Here is a 17684-nt window from a genome sequence, read left to right as displayed (position 1 = left end):
TCTCTCTCTCTCTCTCTCTCTCTCTCTCTCTCTCTCTCTCTCTCTCTCTCTCTCTCTCTCTCTCACACACACACACACACACACACACTCATCCGTCATCGTCCGCTGGTGATCATGTCGGCTCGTCGGTTCGTGTCTCTGTGGGTCGGTTGTCTGGCTCGGACCCAGCAGCACCGGACCGCAGTGAGGACCACCTGCGGTGCCATTATGGCCAAACCCAAGAAAGTGCGTGAGTAGCACGATCAATCACAATCAAACACACACACAGCGATCAGTTCAATAACACAAACACACAACGCGATTACTGATCATAACGAGAGAAACCCGCGGAATATGACGTGATAGCGGTGATATGATCATGTGAATATGGACGAAAAACATGAACGAACCGTCAGGCGCGCGCACGTGTGTGTCGGTGAACACCTGTCAGTCAGTCAGTCAGTGTGTGTGTGTGTGTGTGTGTCGTTCAATAGCAGTGTTTTATCTGCAATACAATTATATTTATTATAATTCGCGTGTTTATGCCTATTAACAACAATAACGATAAGCGTCAATACTACAAACCGTTTACTACCCACATAAAAAAATACTATAATAGTAAAATTACTCTAGTAAATACTGTAATGTTTTTGAACCGTGTATGCTACTATAGTAAATATACTACAGTAAATTAACATAGTGTAGTAAATACTATACTATACTACAATTTACTGTAGTATCTTTATGGTTCAAAAACACTATAGTAGCCTATTTACTAGAGTAATTTTACTATAATATAGCCTACTATAATATATAGTATTTTTTCATGTGGGTACAAATTATTGTTTAATCAATATCAATAATACGAGCATAATTTGAAATTTAAATTTGATTTTATACATATGTAAGATTTCGTGTCATTGTACCAGATGAACAGGTTAATCTAACAACTCCATATAATGTCTTAAATGTTTTTAAACCCCACAAAAAATACTATCCTATATTATAGTATTTATACTACACTTTGTTAATTTAGTATGGTTCAAAAACAGTTATTTTACTATAACACTGTAGTATTTTTTCATGCAGGGATATTAATTTTATTCAAAGACATACGTGACTAACATTACATTGTTTTCTTACCACTGAATTAGCGGCTTCACGGTCAGAAAACAAACAGTTCTCGGTTAACGTCATGTTCTCTTTAACTAGACGTGTCGAATCTCTCTGAAATCACACTCTTTACTGTCGCATATGTATTAATTATAAGCAATTATTCAATAAAAAGATCGATAAACGTTAGTCAGACTCAGTCAGCAAAACGAAATGACCGTTATCTTTTAAACTCTGCGAGTTCGCGGCTTTCTGTGGAGGACAGGAGAACGCGCGTGCTGGAGAAGCGCGTGCACATCAGGGGCGCGCAGTAAACACAACTGCCTATTTATGATCGGTACGATTTTCCTACGTTTGACATTGGCTTAATATTTATAGCATTTACCTGAAAATTGTAATGTGTTTTGACGGATCTAATCAAGGTTTTAATAAACGGTATCGGCAAAACAGACTTTATTTAATGATAAATTATACATTTCAGGAAAACTTGTGGTTATAAAAACAATAAATTAAAGATAACGTGCAGGGAACGTTCCTATAAACGCTCTTATTTGGCCCCCCCAAAAAAAAATATACGCTAATAAAGTGTTTGTGTGTGAAAGTCACCTGTAGAGTAAAGTGTGTGTGTGTGTGTGTGTGTGTAGACGGCGTTTGGGCTGGTGCGGATCATGATGGTCGTGGCCCCGTTCCTGTACATCGGGACGATGATCAGCAAGAACTTCGCCGCCCTGCTGGAGGAACACGATATATTTGTGCCTGAGGATGATGATGATGATGACTGAGCGCAGACTCGGTGTGTGTGTGTGTGTGTCACTGGAGAAACACTGGGCCTGTGTGTGATTGTTGAACAATAGAGTTATAAATGTGAACGACTCAATGTTTCGCATCTGAACGAGGATCTGCTGAAAGTAAAGACTTTATATGTTTCAAATAAACTGTCCTGAGAAATGAAAATGTATGACGTTTCCACAGAAACATAAGCACTAGGAACGATCAGCTGACCCCACAGCCAATCAGAGGCAAAGACCCGCCCCCTCTCTGTCTCTGATTGGTTTAGAGAGAACGTTGGTGCGACCCAGAACACATTTGAGTCGCTCTAGAGCCCTGAAGTACCAGCATATGGTCAGATATAACACACACACACACACACACACACACAGAGACTGGTTCAGCATGAGTGTATTTACAGTACAGGAGCAATGACAGCACACAGTAAGGGTCAAAGGTCAAGGGTCGTGTCCGTGGTAGAATTTGGAGAGGAAGTCGTTGGGCCGCGGCACCTCGGTCTCGTGGAAGAAGCGCATGATGTGTGTTTTCTGCTTCCAGACGTTGATGGTTTCCTCCAGCTCCATCTTACCCTGAAGCACACACACACACAGATCATCAAACACACACACACACACACACACAAACACACACGCTAACAGCAGGCGTGTTCCTCACCTTGATGACCAGCATGTCGATAACCCGAGGGTCCGTCACGTGACTGTTCCTGTCGAACATCTCCCGCACTTTATCACGGCCCTGACGAGGAGTGATGTCCAGCTGAAACGTGTGCACTGACACACACACACACACACACACACACACACACACACATTAGAGGAGTGATGTCCAGCTGAAACGTGTGCACTGACACACACACACACACACACACACACACACACATTAGAGGAGTGATGTCCAGCTGAAACGTGTGCACTGACACACACACACACACACACACACACACACACACACACATTAGAGGAGTGATGTCCAGCTGAAACGTGTGCACTGACACACACACACACACACACACACACACACACACACACACACACATTAGAGTATGGAGACAGAATAGACTCATTAATAATTCACGCAAAAAACAAGATGCACACATGTGTAACCAATTTCACATGCATGAAACCAAATTCACGTGCACAAAAAACAATTCACGTGCGCAAAATAAAATTACATATTCATAAAATACATTTCACAAATGCAAAACACAATTCGTAGATTTACAACTGTGCACAAAAACTTTTGAATGTTTAAAATGTACACATTCATCCTGTAATGTGAATGTGCAAATCGTCATTCACGTGTGTGAATTGCCTTGGATGTGTGTGTGTGTGTTTTGAGACTTTCCTGGCAGCGCAATCCTCCCTACACAGAGGAGTCGTACTCTTTAGCCAATCAGATTTAAGCTCATCAATCGGCCAATCATAACCGCGTGAGGGCGGGCCCACCTGAATGTTACGTCATCAGCGTTCGACCACAGTTAGAGATCATGGCTAAGCAGCAGAGGAATGTATGTGCAGTTTGATCGGTTCATTTCTGTGTTTAATGAAACTAAGGACTTAGCAGTTAAGAAACTATCACTTCAACTGATCTCTGTGTGAAAATAAACATTTAGTAGTATTGATGGATTCTTATGTTTACTTCATAAAGAATTACGCATATGCACACCATACAAATGTAGGATTTTAGAATCATAAACTCCATAGAAAGCATAACAATGGTTTGAATGATGAGAGATAGTGTATATAAATAGACGAATTAGATAAATAGATATTTTTCACGTGGTCTTTTATTTAACTATTATTTAATTAGGAAAGAGCAGTCACAGCAGTGTGTTTGTACCTGCATGTCATGTCCACCACACATTCAACTGATAATAATTTATGTAATGAAGTGCATACATTGGAGACCTTTTATATTTAATCTATGCTTTGTTTTAACTTTAAGCTGCACATATATGCAGTTTTATTGTTTCAGATTTCCCAGACAGATGATGTATGAAGTTGCAGAGACAACCAGTACCTTGACCTTAGCATTCCTACTGTAATTCTTTCAAAACAGTCATGTTGCATCCCTTCATTTTGACTGTTGTTTCAATAAGAGGCTGAAAGTCATGCATTGTTACTGTATTAATGTACACACTCAAGGAATAAAGCCCTGCTATGCATTATTAAATGTTCTTGTTTTATGACAGAATTAAATGAATCAAAGAGATTTGCTACAGTTGATGTATACGGTTTATTAGTTTGAAAGTTTCTGAATCCTTTGGGAATAAAACCTATATGAAATGACTTGGCCATGATTAAAGAGAGTTCACCCAAAAGATTTTTTTAAAGTTTGTTCCAAACCTATATGAATTTCTGTTCTGCTGAACACAAAGGAAGATATTTGTAAGAATGTTTGTAACAAAGCACATCTCTGCAGCCATTGACTAACATAGTAGGGAGAAAAATACTATGTTAGTCAATGGCTGCAGAGATTTGCTTTGTTACATTCTTCTAAATAACTTCCTTTGTGTTCAGCAGAACAAACAAAACTCAGTACAGGTTTGGAACAACTTGAGGATGAGTAAATGATGAAGAAGCACAACATGTAGTACAGAGAAATAAAAAAAAAAAAAAAAAAAAAAATATATATATATATATATATATATATAACATATCTAAATATATTCTGTAGTTGTGAGATTGGCTGATTAACAGTTTGAAGCTGGGCTAGTTCTTCAGTCACAGGGTACTGGAAGCACAATGTCATTGCATGGCTGGTCAGGGATGTTGGTAGTGTTCCAGTGTCTTCTTTTCTTTTAAAGTAGATAAATGTTTATCTCCAAATGATACATTTAAGTGCAATACATCAGGTGAAAGATAGCAAATGAAATGTGTTCAATCTAGCCGCCACTAGCCCTTTCTCTGCCAGAACACATCAGATTTTGGTTTGATATTTAAAGCAGTCAGCACGTAGTGCAAGATGTACAGACAGAGGAAGAGCAGGAAGCAGGACATGAAGTGATGGTAATATCATTTAATATAGTTTACTGAGTAATCTTAGTAGTATGATGTTAATTGCATCTTTGTCTGATCAGCATAAAAACGCTTTTTTGCCAGGCAAAGTAAAATTAATGCTTCACAACATTGTCCTGTGACATTAAAAATCCTGAGATGACAATACAGCACAGAACATGTAAGTACATGTGTACTGAATAGATTAAGACATTAATACAAATTATAAACAAATTATAAAAGAGAATAAGGAAACATGAATTTAGATGTTTGTGACTGCTATCCAGATGTCACGCCAAAGGTGTACAGGAACAATACGTGTAATAACAATTTAACACTGCATACTGTTGCACAAATGGCAAAATATCTTCATCACTAAACAATGAGTGCTCATAAAAAAAATTGTACATAGTGAAAAAATATCTTGATGAGGCCAGTGCTAAATGGGAGCTATTGTCCACCCAGATTATTGTTTTACAATCATTTGTGTGATTGTAACAGAGAGAGATGTCTGTCTCTGTACCTGCAGCTAAAATACAACAAAACAAGCATCATTTCCTCTTCATATGGGACATCTGATCACCACAGCAATTGCTTACATCTGTTAATATTGAATAAACTCACTTCAACTGATCTCTAAGTTCTTAGTTTCATTAAACACAGAAATGAACCGATCAAACTGCACATACATACCTCTGCTGCTTAGCCATGATCTCTAACTGTGGTCGAACGCTGATGACGTAACATTCAGGTGGGCCCGCCCTCACGCGGTTATGATTGGCCGATTGATGAGCTTAAATCTGATTGGCTAAAGAGTACGACTCCTCTGTGTAGGGAGGATTGCGCTGCCAGGAAAGTCTCAAAAACACACACACACATCCAAGGCAATTCACACACGAATGACGATATGAACATTCACATTACAGGATGAACTTGTACATTTTAAACTTTCTAAAGTTTTTGTGCACTATTGTAAATCTACGAATTGTGTTTTGCATTTGTGAAATGTATTTTATGAATATGTAATTTTATTTTGCGCACGTGAATTGTTTTTTGTGCACGTGAATTTGGTTTCATGCATGTGAAATTGGCTACACGTGTGTGCATCTTGTTTTTTGCGTGAATTATTAATGAGTCTATTCTGTCTCCATATTAGAGTCATGTATAACTCTTTCCTGTCATGTATATCAGCTCTCACACACACGCACGTGCACACACACGCACACATTAGAGTCATGTATATCAGCTCACACACACAGATCAAACACACACACACACACACACACATTAGAGGAGTGATGTCCAGCTGAAACGTGTGCACTGACACACACACACACACACACACACACACACACACACACACACTAGAGAGTGAATCCTTCTGGCTCAATTCGACTCATTTGATTCACTGACTGACTGAAACACACAAACATTATATCCTTTCCTGTCATGTATATAGTGTTGATTTCACACCGACACACACACACAGTTGATTTCGGCTCACACCGACCGACACACACACACACACACACACACACACAGAGAGTCATGTATAAGAGTCACAACTCTTTCCTGTCATGTATATAGTGTTGATTTCAGCGCGCGCGCGCACACACACACACACACACACACACACACACACACACACACACACACACACACACACACACACACACACACACACACACACACACACACACACACACACACACAGTGTTGATTTCAGCACATTCAGACACACAGATGAGCTCAATCATAGAAACAGTGAATGTTTAATCCTCAAACCGAGAGTGTGTGTGTGTTGGGTAAGTTTAGGGGTAGTGTGTTTCTGCAGTTGTGTGTGTGTGTGTGTGACCTTGGCGCGCTCCCGTGTGTGTGTTCGGCGGCGGGAGCGCGCGCAGTACCTGTGTTGGGCACCTCCCGGTACCAGGCCCGGTACAGCTCCCGAACCCTCCGTTGGGCCTCGGCCAGGTCGCGGCTGAAGATCGGTTTCACCACTTTAGCGGCGGCGGCGCCTGAGCGGGTCGCTGCGCTGGACGCCATCTTGCGCCTCTGCTGCTGCTCTGCGCATGCGCGTCAACCGCCATTCAAACCCCCGCCGCCACCTGCCGGCGCGGAGCGGGACTGCGCACACGCACGCGCACATCTACCTTTAATATTTTACATCTTTTATCATTTTATGGTGGATGATGCGCCTCGCCTTTAGTTTCACTGACAGAACCATACGTATTTGACCAATTACTAGTCATAAATTCGATATTTGTGTCATAAAAGTCACAATGTCGACTTTTCATCTAATGAATACGACTTAGTATGTCATAATTTAAGTCATACTAATGACTTAAAGACAAAACAACCATTAAAATATCTAGATTTTCATTCAGTCTTGGGAAATTAGTGACTTTAAAGTTTGATTTCTAGTCATGGAGCGGTCTTGTGAATGAATACAATCTTAAAACACCGTTTATATTCAGCATACGCCATTATGCCTCGCTCTGCGATATTTAATTGGGTATAAATTCTAAAACATCTGTAAAAACCTTCACCTCAATGGCAAAACCCTCAGTGTGATTGATATTATTTGAGCTTTGTGAATGAATACACACACCATCCTCACTTCAATGACAGCACTCGGAGTCCAGGAACCAAATAACCCATGTTTATTAGCTATAGTTCCATTTGTGTACATATGCGTTAAACTCTAGATTTAAATATAGACGACAAGAAACAAACATCTTTAAAAAACATTGGCTCATTGAAGCAAAGCTCTGTTGTTGTGGCACAGACAGGGGAAGCTCGTGTCCCCGCAGAACATCCCATAATACACACACATACACACTGATGTAAACATTCAAGCCAAAGTCCCAGCCGCGCCTTTCAGGATCCATTCAGGCCTGCTAGATATAGTCACACCGTATGCTTTTATTCTGCGTTGGGAACAAGCTTCCACAGAACACACACACACACACACACACACACACACACACATATGATATATCAACATCTATCCGATATGAGTTTGTTGGCTGTGTGTGTGTTGAGCGATAGCGAGACGTTCCAGTTTGGTCCCATAAACACACATGAGAAAGTGCAGAAGCGCTGGTTCCAGTGTCCCGCAGCGATTGGCTGACTGGACTGCAGTGAGTCACATGAGCGCGGTGGCTCCGCCCATCAGTGCTGATTGGACTGCAGTGAGTCACATGTGCGCGTGGCTCCGCCCATCAGGCTGTTGTCGTGCTCATGTAAGGCGCTCAGAGCCAGTCTCAGGTGTTCTCTCAGCGCATCGGCCTCGCGCTCACTGCGGCTCTTCATACAGCTCAGCTCCTCACACACCTCGCGGTAGCGCTCGCACACGCTGCTCTTCTCCTGACACACACACGGGAACATGTGTTACACACACACACACACACACCTCGCGGTAGCGCTCGCACACGCTGCTCTTCTCCTGACACACACACGGGAACATGTGTTACACACACACACCTCACGGTAGCGCTCGCACACGCTGCTCTTCTCCTGACACACACACGGGAACATGTGTTACACACACACACACACACACACACACACACACACACACACACACACACACCTCGCGGTAGCGCTCGCACACACTGCTCTTCTCCTGACACACACACACGAGAACATGTGTTACACACACACACACACACACACACACACACACACACACACACACACCTCGCGGTAGCGCTCGCACACACTGCTCTTCTCCTGACACACACACGGGAACATGTGTTACACACACACACACACACACACACACACACACACACACCTCGCGGTAGCGCTCGCACACACTGCTCTTCTCCTGACACACACACACGAGAACATGTGTTACACACACACACACACACACACACACACACACACACCTCGCGGTAGCGCTCGCACACACTGCTCTTCTCCTGACACACACACGGGAACATGTGTTACACACACACACACACACACACACACACACACCTCACGGTAGCGCTCGCACACACTGCTCTTCTCCTGACACACACACGGGAACATGTGTTACACACACACACACACACACACACACACACCTCACGGTAGCGCTCGCACACACTGCTCTTCTCCTGACACACACACGGGAACATGTGTTACACACACACACACACACACACACACACACACACACACCTCACGGTAGCGCTCGCACACACTGCTCTTCTCCTGACACACACACGGGAACATGTGTTACACACACACACACACACACACACACACACACACACCTCACGGTAGCGCTCGCACACACTGCTCTTCTCCTGACACACACACGGGAACATGTGTTACACACACACGAACATGTGTTACACACACACACACACGGGAACATGTGTTACACACACACACACACCTCGCGGTAGCGCTCGCACACACTGCTCTTCTCCTGACACACACACGGGAACATGTGTTACACACACACACACGAGAACATGTGTTACACACACACACCTCGCGGTAGCGCTCGCACACACTGCTCTTCTCCTGACACACACACGGGAACATGTGTTACACACACACACACACACACACACACACACACCTCACGGTAGCGCTCGCACACACTGCTCTTCTCCTGACACACACACGGGAACATGTGTTACACACACACACACACCTCGCGGTAGCGCTCGCACACACTGCTCTTCTCCTGACACACACACGGGAACATGTGTTACACACACACACACACACACACACACACCTCACGGTAGCGCTCGCACACACTGCTCTTCTCCTGACACACACACGGGAACATGTGTTACACACACACACACACCTCGCGGTAGCGCTCGCACACACTGCTCTTCTCCTGACACACACACGGGAACATGTGTTACACACACACACACACACACACCTCACGGTAGCGCTCGCACACACTGCTCTTCTCCTGACACACACACGGGAACATGTGTTACACACACACACACACACACACTCACGGTAGCGCTCGCACACACTGCTCTTCTCCTGACACACACACACAAGAACATGTATTACACACACACGAGAACATGTGTTACACACACACACACACACCTCACGGTAGCGCTCGCACACACTGCTCTTCTCCTGACACACACACACAAACAAGAACATGTATTACACACACACGGGAACATGTGTTACACACACACACACACCTCGCGGTAGCGCTCGCACACACTGCTCTTCTCCTGACACACACACGGGAACATGTGTTACACACACACACACACACACCTCACGGTAGCGCTCGCACACACTGCTCTTCTCCTGACACACACACACAAGAACATGTATTACACACACACACGAGAACATGTGTTACACACACACACACACACCTCACGGTAGCGCTCGCACACACTGCTCTTCTCCTGACACACACACACACACAAGAACATGTATTACACACACACGGGAACATGTGTTACACACACACACACACCTCGCGGTAGCGCTCGCACACACTGCTCTTCTCCTGACACACACACGGGAACATGTGTTACACACACACACACACACACACACACGAGAACATGTGTTACACACACACACACACACACACACACGAGAACATGTGTTACACACACACACACACACACACACGAGAACATGTGTTACACACACACACACACACACACACACACACACACACACACACACACACACACACACGAGAACATGTGTTACACACACACACACGAGAACATGTGTTACACACACACACGAGAACATGTGTTACTCACACACACACACACACACACACACACACACACACACACGAGAACATGTGTTACACACACACACACACATACCTCACGGTAGCGCTCGTACACGCTGCTCTTCTCCTGACACACACACACACACGGCGGGAACATGTGTTACACACACACACACACACGAGAACATGTGTTACACACACACACACGAGAACATGTGTTACACACACACACACGAGAACATGTGTTACTCACACACACACACACACACACACACGAGAACATGTGTTACACACACACACACACACACACACACATACCTCACGGTAGCGCTCGCACACGCTGCTCTTCTCCTGACACACACACACACACGGCGGGAACATGTGTTACACACACACACACACATACACACACACACACTCCTCACGGTAGCGCTCGCACACGCTGCTCTTCTCCTGACACACACACGGGAACATGTGTTACACACACACACACACCTCGCGGTAGCGCTCGCACACGCTGCTCTTCTCCTGACACACACACACGGGAACATGTGTTGTTACACACACACACACACACACACACACACACGAGAACATGTGTTACACACACACACACACACACACACACACGAGAACATGTGTTACACACACACACACACACACACACACACACACGAGAACATGTGTTACACACACACACACGAGAACATGTTACACACACACACACGAGAACATGTTACACACACACACACACACACACACACACACACACACACCTCACGGTAGCGCTCGTACACGCTGCTCTTCTCCTGACACACACACACACACACACGGCGGGAACATGTGTTACACACACACACATACACACACACACACTCCTCACGGTAGCGCTCGCACACGCTGCTCTTCTCCTGACACACACACACACACGGCGGGAACATGTGTTACACACACACACACACACATACACACACACTCCTCACGGTAGCGCTCGCACACGCTGCTCTTCTCCTGACACACACACGGGAACATGTGTTACACACACACACACACACACACACACACACTCCTCGCGGTAGCGCTCGCACACGCTGCTCTTCTCCTGACACACACACACACACACACACACACACCTCGCGGTAGCGCTCGCACACGCTGCTCTTCTCCTGACACACACACACGGGAACATGTGTTACACACACACACACACACACACACGGGGAACACGCGTCACACACGGACGGGGAACACGCGTCCCACACGGACGGGGAACACGCGTCACACACGGACGGGAAACACGCGTCACACACGGACGGGGAACACGCGTCACACACGGACGGGAAACACGCGTCACACACGGACGGGAAACACGCGTCACACACGGACGGGGAACACGCGTCACACACGGACGGGGAACACGCGTCACACACGGACGGGGAACACGCGTCACACACGGACGGGAAACACGCGTCACACACGGACGGGGAACACGCGTCACACACGGACGGGAAACACGCGTCACACACGGACGGGGAACACGCGTCACACACGGACGGGGAACACGCGTCACACACGGACGGGAACACGCGTTACACACACACACACACACACACAGGCGGGGAACACGCGTTACACACACACACACACACACACACAGGCGGGGAACACGCGTTACACACACACACACACACACACAGGCGGGGAACACGCGTCCCACACGGACGGGGAACACGCGTCACACACGGACGGGAAACACGCGTCACACACGGACGGGGAACACGCGTCACACACGGACGGGGAACACGCGTCACACACGGACGGGAAACACGCGTCACACACGGACGGGGAACACGCGTCACACACGGACGGGGAACACGCGTCACACACGGACGGGAACACGCGTTACACACACACACACACACACACAGGCGGGGAACACGCGTTACACAGAGAAAAGAACACACGTTACACATGGACCAAACACACACACACACACACACACACACAGATCATGGGAACATGCGTTACACACAGACCACACACACACACAGGAAACACGTGTTATACACAGACCGCGCACAGTCTCTCTCACACACACACACACACACACACACACACACACACACACACACACACACACAGGCGTGTTACCGTGGTGAGGAAGTGCAGCTGGTTGCGGAGGCTGTTGAGCTCTTGGTGGAGGTACTGTAGTTCGTTCTCTCGCACCCGCAGCAGCACCTGCAACACACACACACACACACACACACACACATCTTAAAACTCTGCTGAATTGAAAAAAGGCCCAATATCTAATAATGCCAAGTTCAAAAAAGACCAATAAAAAACTAGAGTTCATTTTGAAAACGCTTCCTTCATTAAACCGTGTGATTGAACAGATGATGACACCCGTCCTGTCTGAACGCGCACACACACACACACACACACACACACACACACACACACAGAGCTACACACACACAGAGCTACACACACACAGAGCTACATACATCACGACTGGCTAGATTAAAGTCTCACGCCTGATTGGCTGAAGAGAATGACTGTTTAAAAGCTGTATTATTAGACATTTCATCACTATGGAGGAAAGAAAATGCTGTTAAACTGCTAAAGACAAACATTTGATGTGTGTGTGTGTGTGTGTGTGTGTGTGTGTGTGTGTGTGTGTTAGAACGTCTCACCTGCATCTCACACCATGACCTCTCGCTGCCCTCAGTCCCTGCGTCTGACCCTTGACCTGTGACCAGAGAGCGAATGACCTTCACCTCCTCCGCCAGGCGTGCCTGTAAGTCCTGCAGACGCACAGACGTGTGTGTGTGTGAGTGTGTGTTGAAGCGGAGCGGAGGAGTGTGTGAGGTGTGGGCCTCACCTGGTTGTCTCTCTTCAGCTGCTCCATCTGCTGCTCCCTCTGGCTCATCTGTGTGTGTGTGTGTGTGTGCTGCTGCTGCGCCCGCTTCAGCTCCAGACACTTCTGAGAGAACCGCTCCGATAGAGCCTGCAGCTCCCGCCTCAGGGACGCCGCTTCTGCCCTGCTCACACACACACACACACACACACACACACACACTTGTTAGGTTTTCATGTTTTATGGGGACTTTCCATAGGCGTAATGGTTTTTATACCGTATATTCTATCCCCCTACACTGCCCCTGCCCCTAAACCTACCCATCACACACACACACACACACACACACACACACACACACACACACACACTGCCCCTAAACCTACCCGTCACACACACACACACACTGCCCCTAAACCTACCCGTCACACACACACACACACACACTGCCCCTAAACCTACCCGTCACACACACACACACACACACACTGCCCCTAAACCTACCCGTCACACACACACACACACACACACACACACTGCCCCTAAACCTACCCGTCACACACACACTGCCCCTAAACCTACCCATCACACACACACACACACACACACACACACACACACACACACACAAACACACACACTGCCCCTGCCCCTAAACCTACCCATCACACACACACACACACACACACACTGCCCCTGCCCCTAAACCTACCCATCACACACACACACACACACACACACACTGCCCCTAAACCTACCCGTCACACACACACACACACACACACACACACACTGCCCCTAAACCTACCCATCACACACACACACACACACACACACACTGCCCCTAAACCTACCCGTCACACACACACTGCCCCTAAACCTACCCATCACACACACACACACACACACAAACACACACACTGCCCCTGCCCCTAAACCTACCCAACACACACACACACACACTGCCCCTAAACCTACCCATCACACACACACACACACTGCCCCTAAACCTACCCATCACACACACACACACACACACACACACACACACACAAACTGCCCCTGCCCCTAAACCTACCCATCACACACACACACACACACACACACACTGCCCCTAAACCTACCCATCACACACACACACACACACACTGCCCCTGCCCGTAAACCTACCCATCACACACACACACACACACACACACACACACTGCCCCTGCCCCTAAACCTACCCATCACACACACACACACACACACACACACACACACACTGCCCCTAAACCTACCCATCACACACACACACACACACACTGCCCCTGCCCGTAAACCTACCCATCACACACACACACACACACACACACACACACACTGCCCCTGCCCCTAAACCTACCCATCACACACACACACACACACTGCCCCTGCCCCTAAACCTACCCATCACACACACACACACTGCCATATAATTGTCACTGTTGAATGTGTGTGTACTCACTGTTGAGTGTGTGTGTGTGTGTGTGTGTGTGTGTGTGTGTGTGTGTGTGTGTACTCACTGTTTTTGTTTGTCAAGCGTGTGTGTGTCCATCCTGTGTGTCTCTCTGTGTTGTGTGGTTTTCTCCAGCTCTTCTCTGTGTGCTTTCTGTAAGGCCTCCATCACTAACACACACACACACACACACACACACACACACACACACAAAGCATCATGGGTAATGTAGTTTTCCCGCATACAGTGATTATTGTCATATGATGTGACCATATGGAACTGAAGCGGATGAATGATTCTTTTTATTATATCCATAACCTGAATAATCCAGGATAATCTAAATAAATATCTCTTTCTCTGCTTTCATATGTAATCTAGAGATGATAGTAATTCTGTGTGATTTTATACGTTTATATATTTAGTTTGAGGATGATTTTGTAGTGTTAACTCTAGTCTCCTCAGCTGCTCTGGGTTGGATGCATGGCTCAGTCTCGTGAAGGATAGCTGTGGCCGAGTCGCTGTTTGGGTATTGAGTGTGCTCTTGATAAACGGTCATAATGCCCTGACATTAGCTAGAGTGTGATGCCCTAGTGCTTGTGTGTGTGTGCGTTTCACATGTTCTGTGCTGGTCTGTTGGAGCTATCTGATCGGGGCCTGACCCCTGACCCCCCTCCCGACAGGCAGGCGCCCTTTACGACGTCCGAGGCCAATCTCACCCTTCTGGAAGGGATGTTGCGACGAGCATCCAGACTAAACTACGCCATTCCGGCAGATCTATACATGTGTGACAAATGTTTAGACTTTTAGGTCTCTGTAGCCAATTAAGGCTTAGGCCATCTGTCATTGTTGATGTAATCAATGTCCTTGTAACCAGTATAACTGGTGGGCAAAATTCTCTGTAAGTTAGAGTCTGGCCTGCGATTCCACGAGACTCTGACGCTGGCTTCTGCTGATGAAACTGCAAACTATTCTTCAGTAAATATTTCTTTAATTAATCTAACTCCTGACTCTTGGTCTTCATTTTTCACTACTGGGTCCTAAACTGTTACCCCGACAGAACCAAACCCCATCACATCATCATATAGTGATCATTATAAACCCAACGGTGTTTTCCGCCACATGCGGTCACATGTTTGGAGATGGACCAATGGGAGTGTCCCAGTACCTCGAGCCGTGGCGTCGCTCTCCTCCCTCAGCAGTGTGTCTCTCTCTCTCTCCAGAGCGCTGATCTGCTGTGTGTGCCGCCGCTCCAGCTGCTCCAGAGCCTCCCTGTGCACTCGCTCCATCTGCTGAAGCCCCGCCCCACAGCGAGACTCCGCCCCACAGCACGCCGGCTCCACCCTCCCCTCCCGCCCTCCCTGCCCCGCCCTCAGAGCCGCCAGCTGCTGCCTCAGAGACGCCACCTACAGGACACACACACACAGAGGTAAAGCCTTCTGCAGGAGGTGCAGGTGTACACACACACACACACACACACACACACACACACACACACACACACACACAGAGGCTAACTCTCTGTGTTCTATTCAGTTCTCATAAAGCATTCATGAGAGCGGATAGACTTTATTCACGCACTACCTCCCTCTCCAGAGCCTGATTGGCTGAGGGGCCCGACCGCGAGCCCATCGGTGGCAGTGACCTCATCTCTTTGAGTGGCAGTCGCTCAAACTCCGCCCACTTCTTCTCGATCTCCTCCTCGATTCGCTTCTGCTCCGACAGCTGGCCCGTCCCCTTTCGCGACAGCACCGCCTCCCACTGGGTGTGGGCGTCGTCCCGCCGCCGCTCCTCCTGCCATTGGCTGTGCTCTCTCACCTGCCCCTCGCCAGACTCTCTCTGATTGGCGGAGGCTGGGGTAGAAGGCGTGGCTACGGGTGACAGCTCCACATAGTCAAATTTGCTGTGGGCGGGGTTTGCGGTGGAGGCCTCTGATTGGCTGCGCAGTCGGAGGGATGAATGACGAGCGTTCTCTTTATCACTGCTGAGATTGGGCAGCCTAGAGGAGGACACACATCCAGAGCGTTACCTACGTGTGTGTGTGTGTGTGTGTGTGAGAGAGAGAGAGTGAGTGTGTGAGTGTGTGAGTGTGTGTGTGTGTGTGTGTGTGTGTGTGTGTGTGTGTGTGTGTGTGTGTGTGTGTGTGTGTGTGTGTGTGTGTGTGTGTGAGAGAGTGAGTGAGTGTGTGCGTGTGTGTGTGTGTGTGTGTGTGTGTGTGTGTGTGTGTGAGAGAGTGAGTGAGTGTGTGCGTGTGAGAGAGTTAGTGTGTGTGTGTGTGTGTGTGTGTGAGAGAGTGAGTGTGTGTGTGAGAGAGTGAGTGTGTGCGTGTGAGAGAGTTAGTGTGTGTGTGTGTGTGTGTGTGAGTGAGTGTGTGTGAGAGAGTTAGTGTGTGTGTGTGTGAGAGAGTGAGTGTGTGTGTGTGAGAGAGTTAGTGTGTGTGTGTGAGAGTGAGTGTGTGTGTGTGAGAGTGTGTGTGTGAGTTAGGGGTGCACGATATATTGATTCAATAAGAATCAATATCGTTATCGCGATATCACATTGCCCGATATTATATCGTAAGTCTGGTGATAATTATGTGATATTTTGTTTATGACAAAATGAGACTCGTTTCACTATATATGCATTCTTTATCGGATCTATTTTTTTAAAAACCGGGTCCCTCCTACTCGCTTCAAGGCTAACCGTCACTCTCTCACTTCTCCCTCGCTCTACACACACACACACACA

At 47.0% G+C, this 17684-nt stretch overlaps 2 protein-coding genes across 5 annotated transcripts in view; both read right to left on the bottom strand.

Moving 5' to 3' along the window:
* Positions 1 to 2254: 2254 nt before the first annotated feature.
* ndufa6 (NADH:ubiquinone oxidoreductase subunit A6) lies at positions 2255 to 6947 on the bottom strand. Its single transcript, XM_079826656.1, has 3 exons — positions 6782 to 6947; positions 2536 to 2651; positions 2255 to 2450 (listed from the first exon to the last, which is right to left on the bottom strand). Exons 1-3 carry the CDS (start codon positions 6918 to 6920, stop codon positions 2319 to 2321), a joined length of 387 nt encoding a protein of 128 aa, XP_079682782.1. The 5' UTR covers positions 6921 to 6947; the 3' UTR covers positions 2255 to 2318.
* A 569-nt stretch (positions 6948 to 7516) lies between these two features.
* triobpb (TRIO and F-actin binding protein b) overlaps positions 7517 to 17684 on the bottom strand; it is a 14817-nt gene continuing 4649 nt past the window's right edge. For 2 of the 4 annotated variants that reach the window (XM_079826306.1, XM_079826308.1), the window contains 7 exons: positions 16542 to 16956; positions 16126 to 16363; positions 15028 to 15130; positions 13508 to 13667; positions 13320 to 13430; positions 12775 to 12861; positions 7517 to 8243 (listed from right to left, as the gene is read on the bottom strand). In XM_079826306.1, the coding sequence (XP_079682432.1) occupies positions 8049 to 8243; positions 12775 to 12861; positions 13320 to 13430; positions 13508 to 13667; positions 15028 to 15130; positions 16126 to 16363; positions 16542 to 16956 (1309 nt within the window). In that variant the 3' untranslated portion in view covers positions 7517 to 8048. Of the gene's footprint in view, positions 8244 to 12774; positions 12862 to 13319; positions 13431 to 13507; positions 13668 to 15027; positions 15131 to 16125; positions 16364 to 16538; positions 16957 to 17684 lie in introns of all 4 variants that reach the window. The other 2 variants (XM_079826305.1, XM_079826307.1) reach the window with 1 other exon arrangement.

The sequence above is a fragment of the Gobio gobio genome, assembly GCF_949357685.1.
Source record: "Gobio gobio genome assembly, chromosome: 1".
Lineage (NCBI taxonomy): Eukaryota > Metazoa > Chordata > Actinopteri > Cypriniformes > Gobionidae > Gobio > Gobio gobio.
The sequence above is the reverse complement of the archived record's forward strand: the minus strand, read 5'-3'. Positions and strand labels throughout refer to the sequence as shown.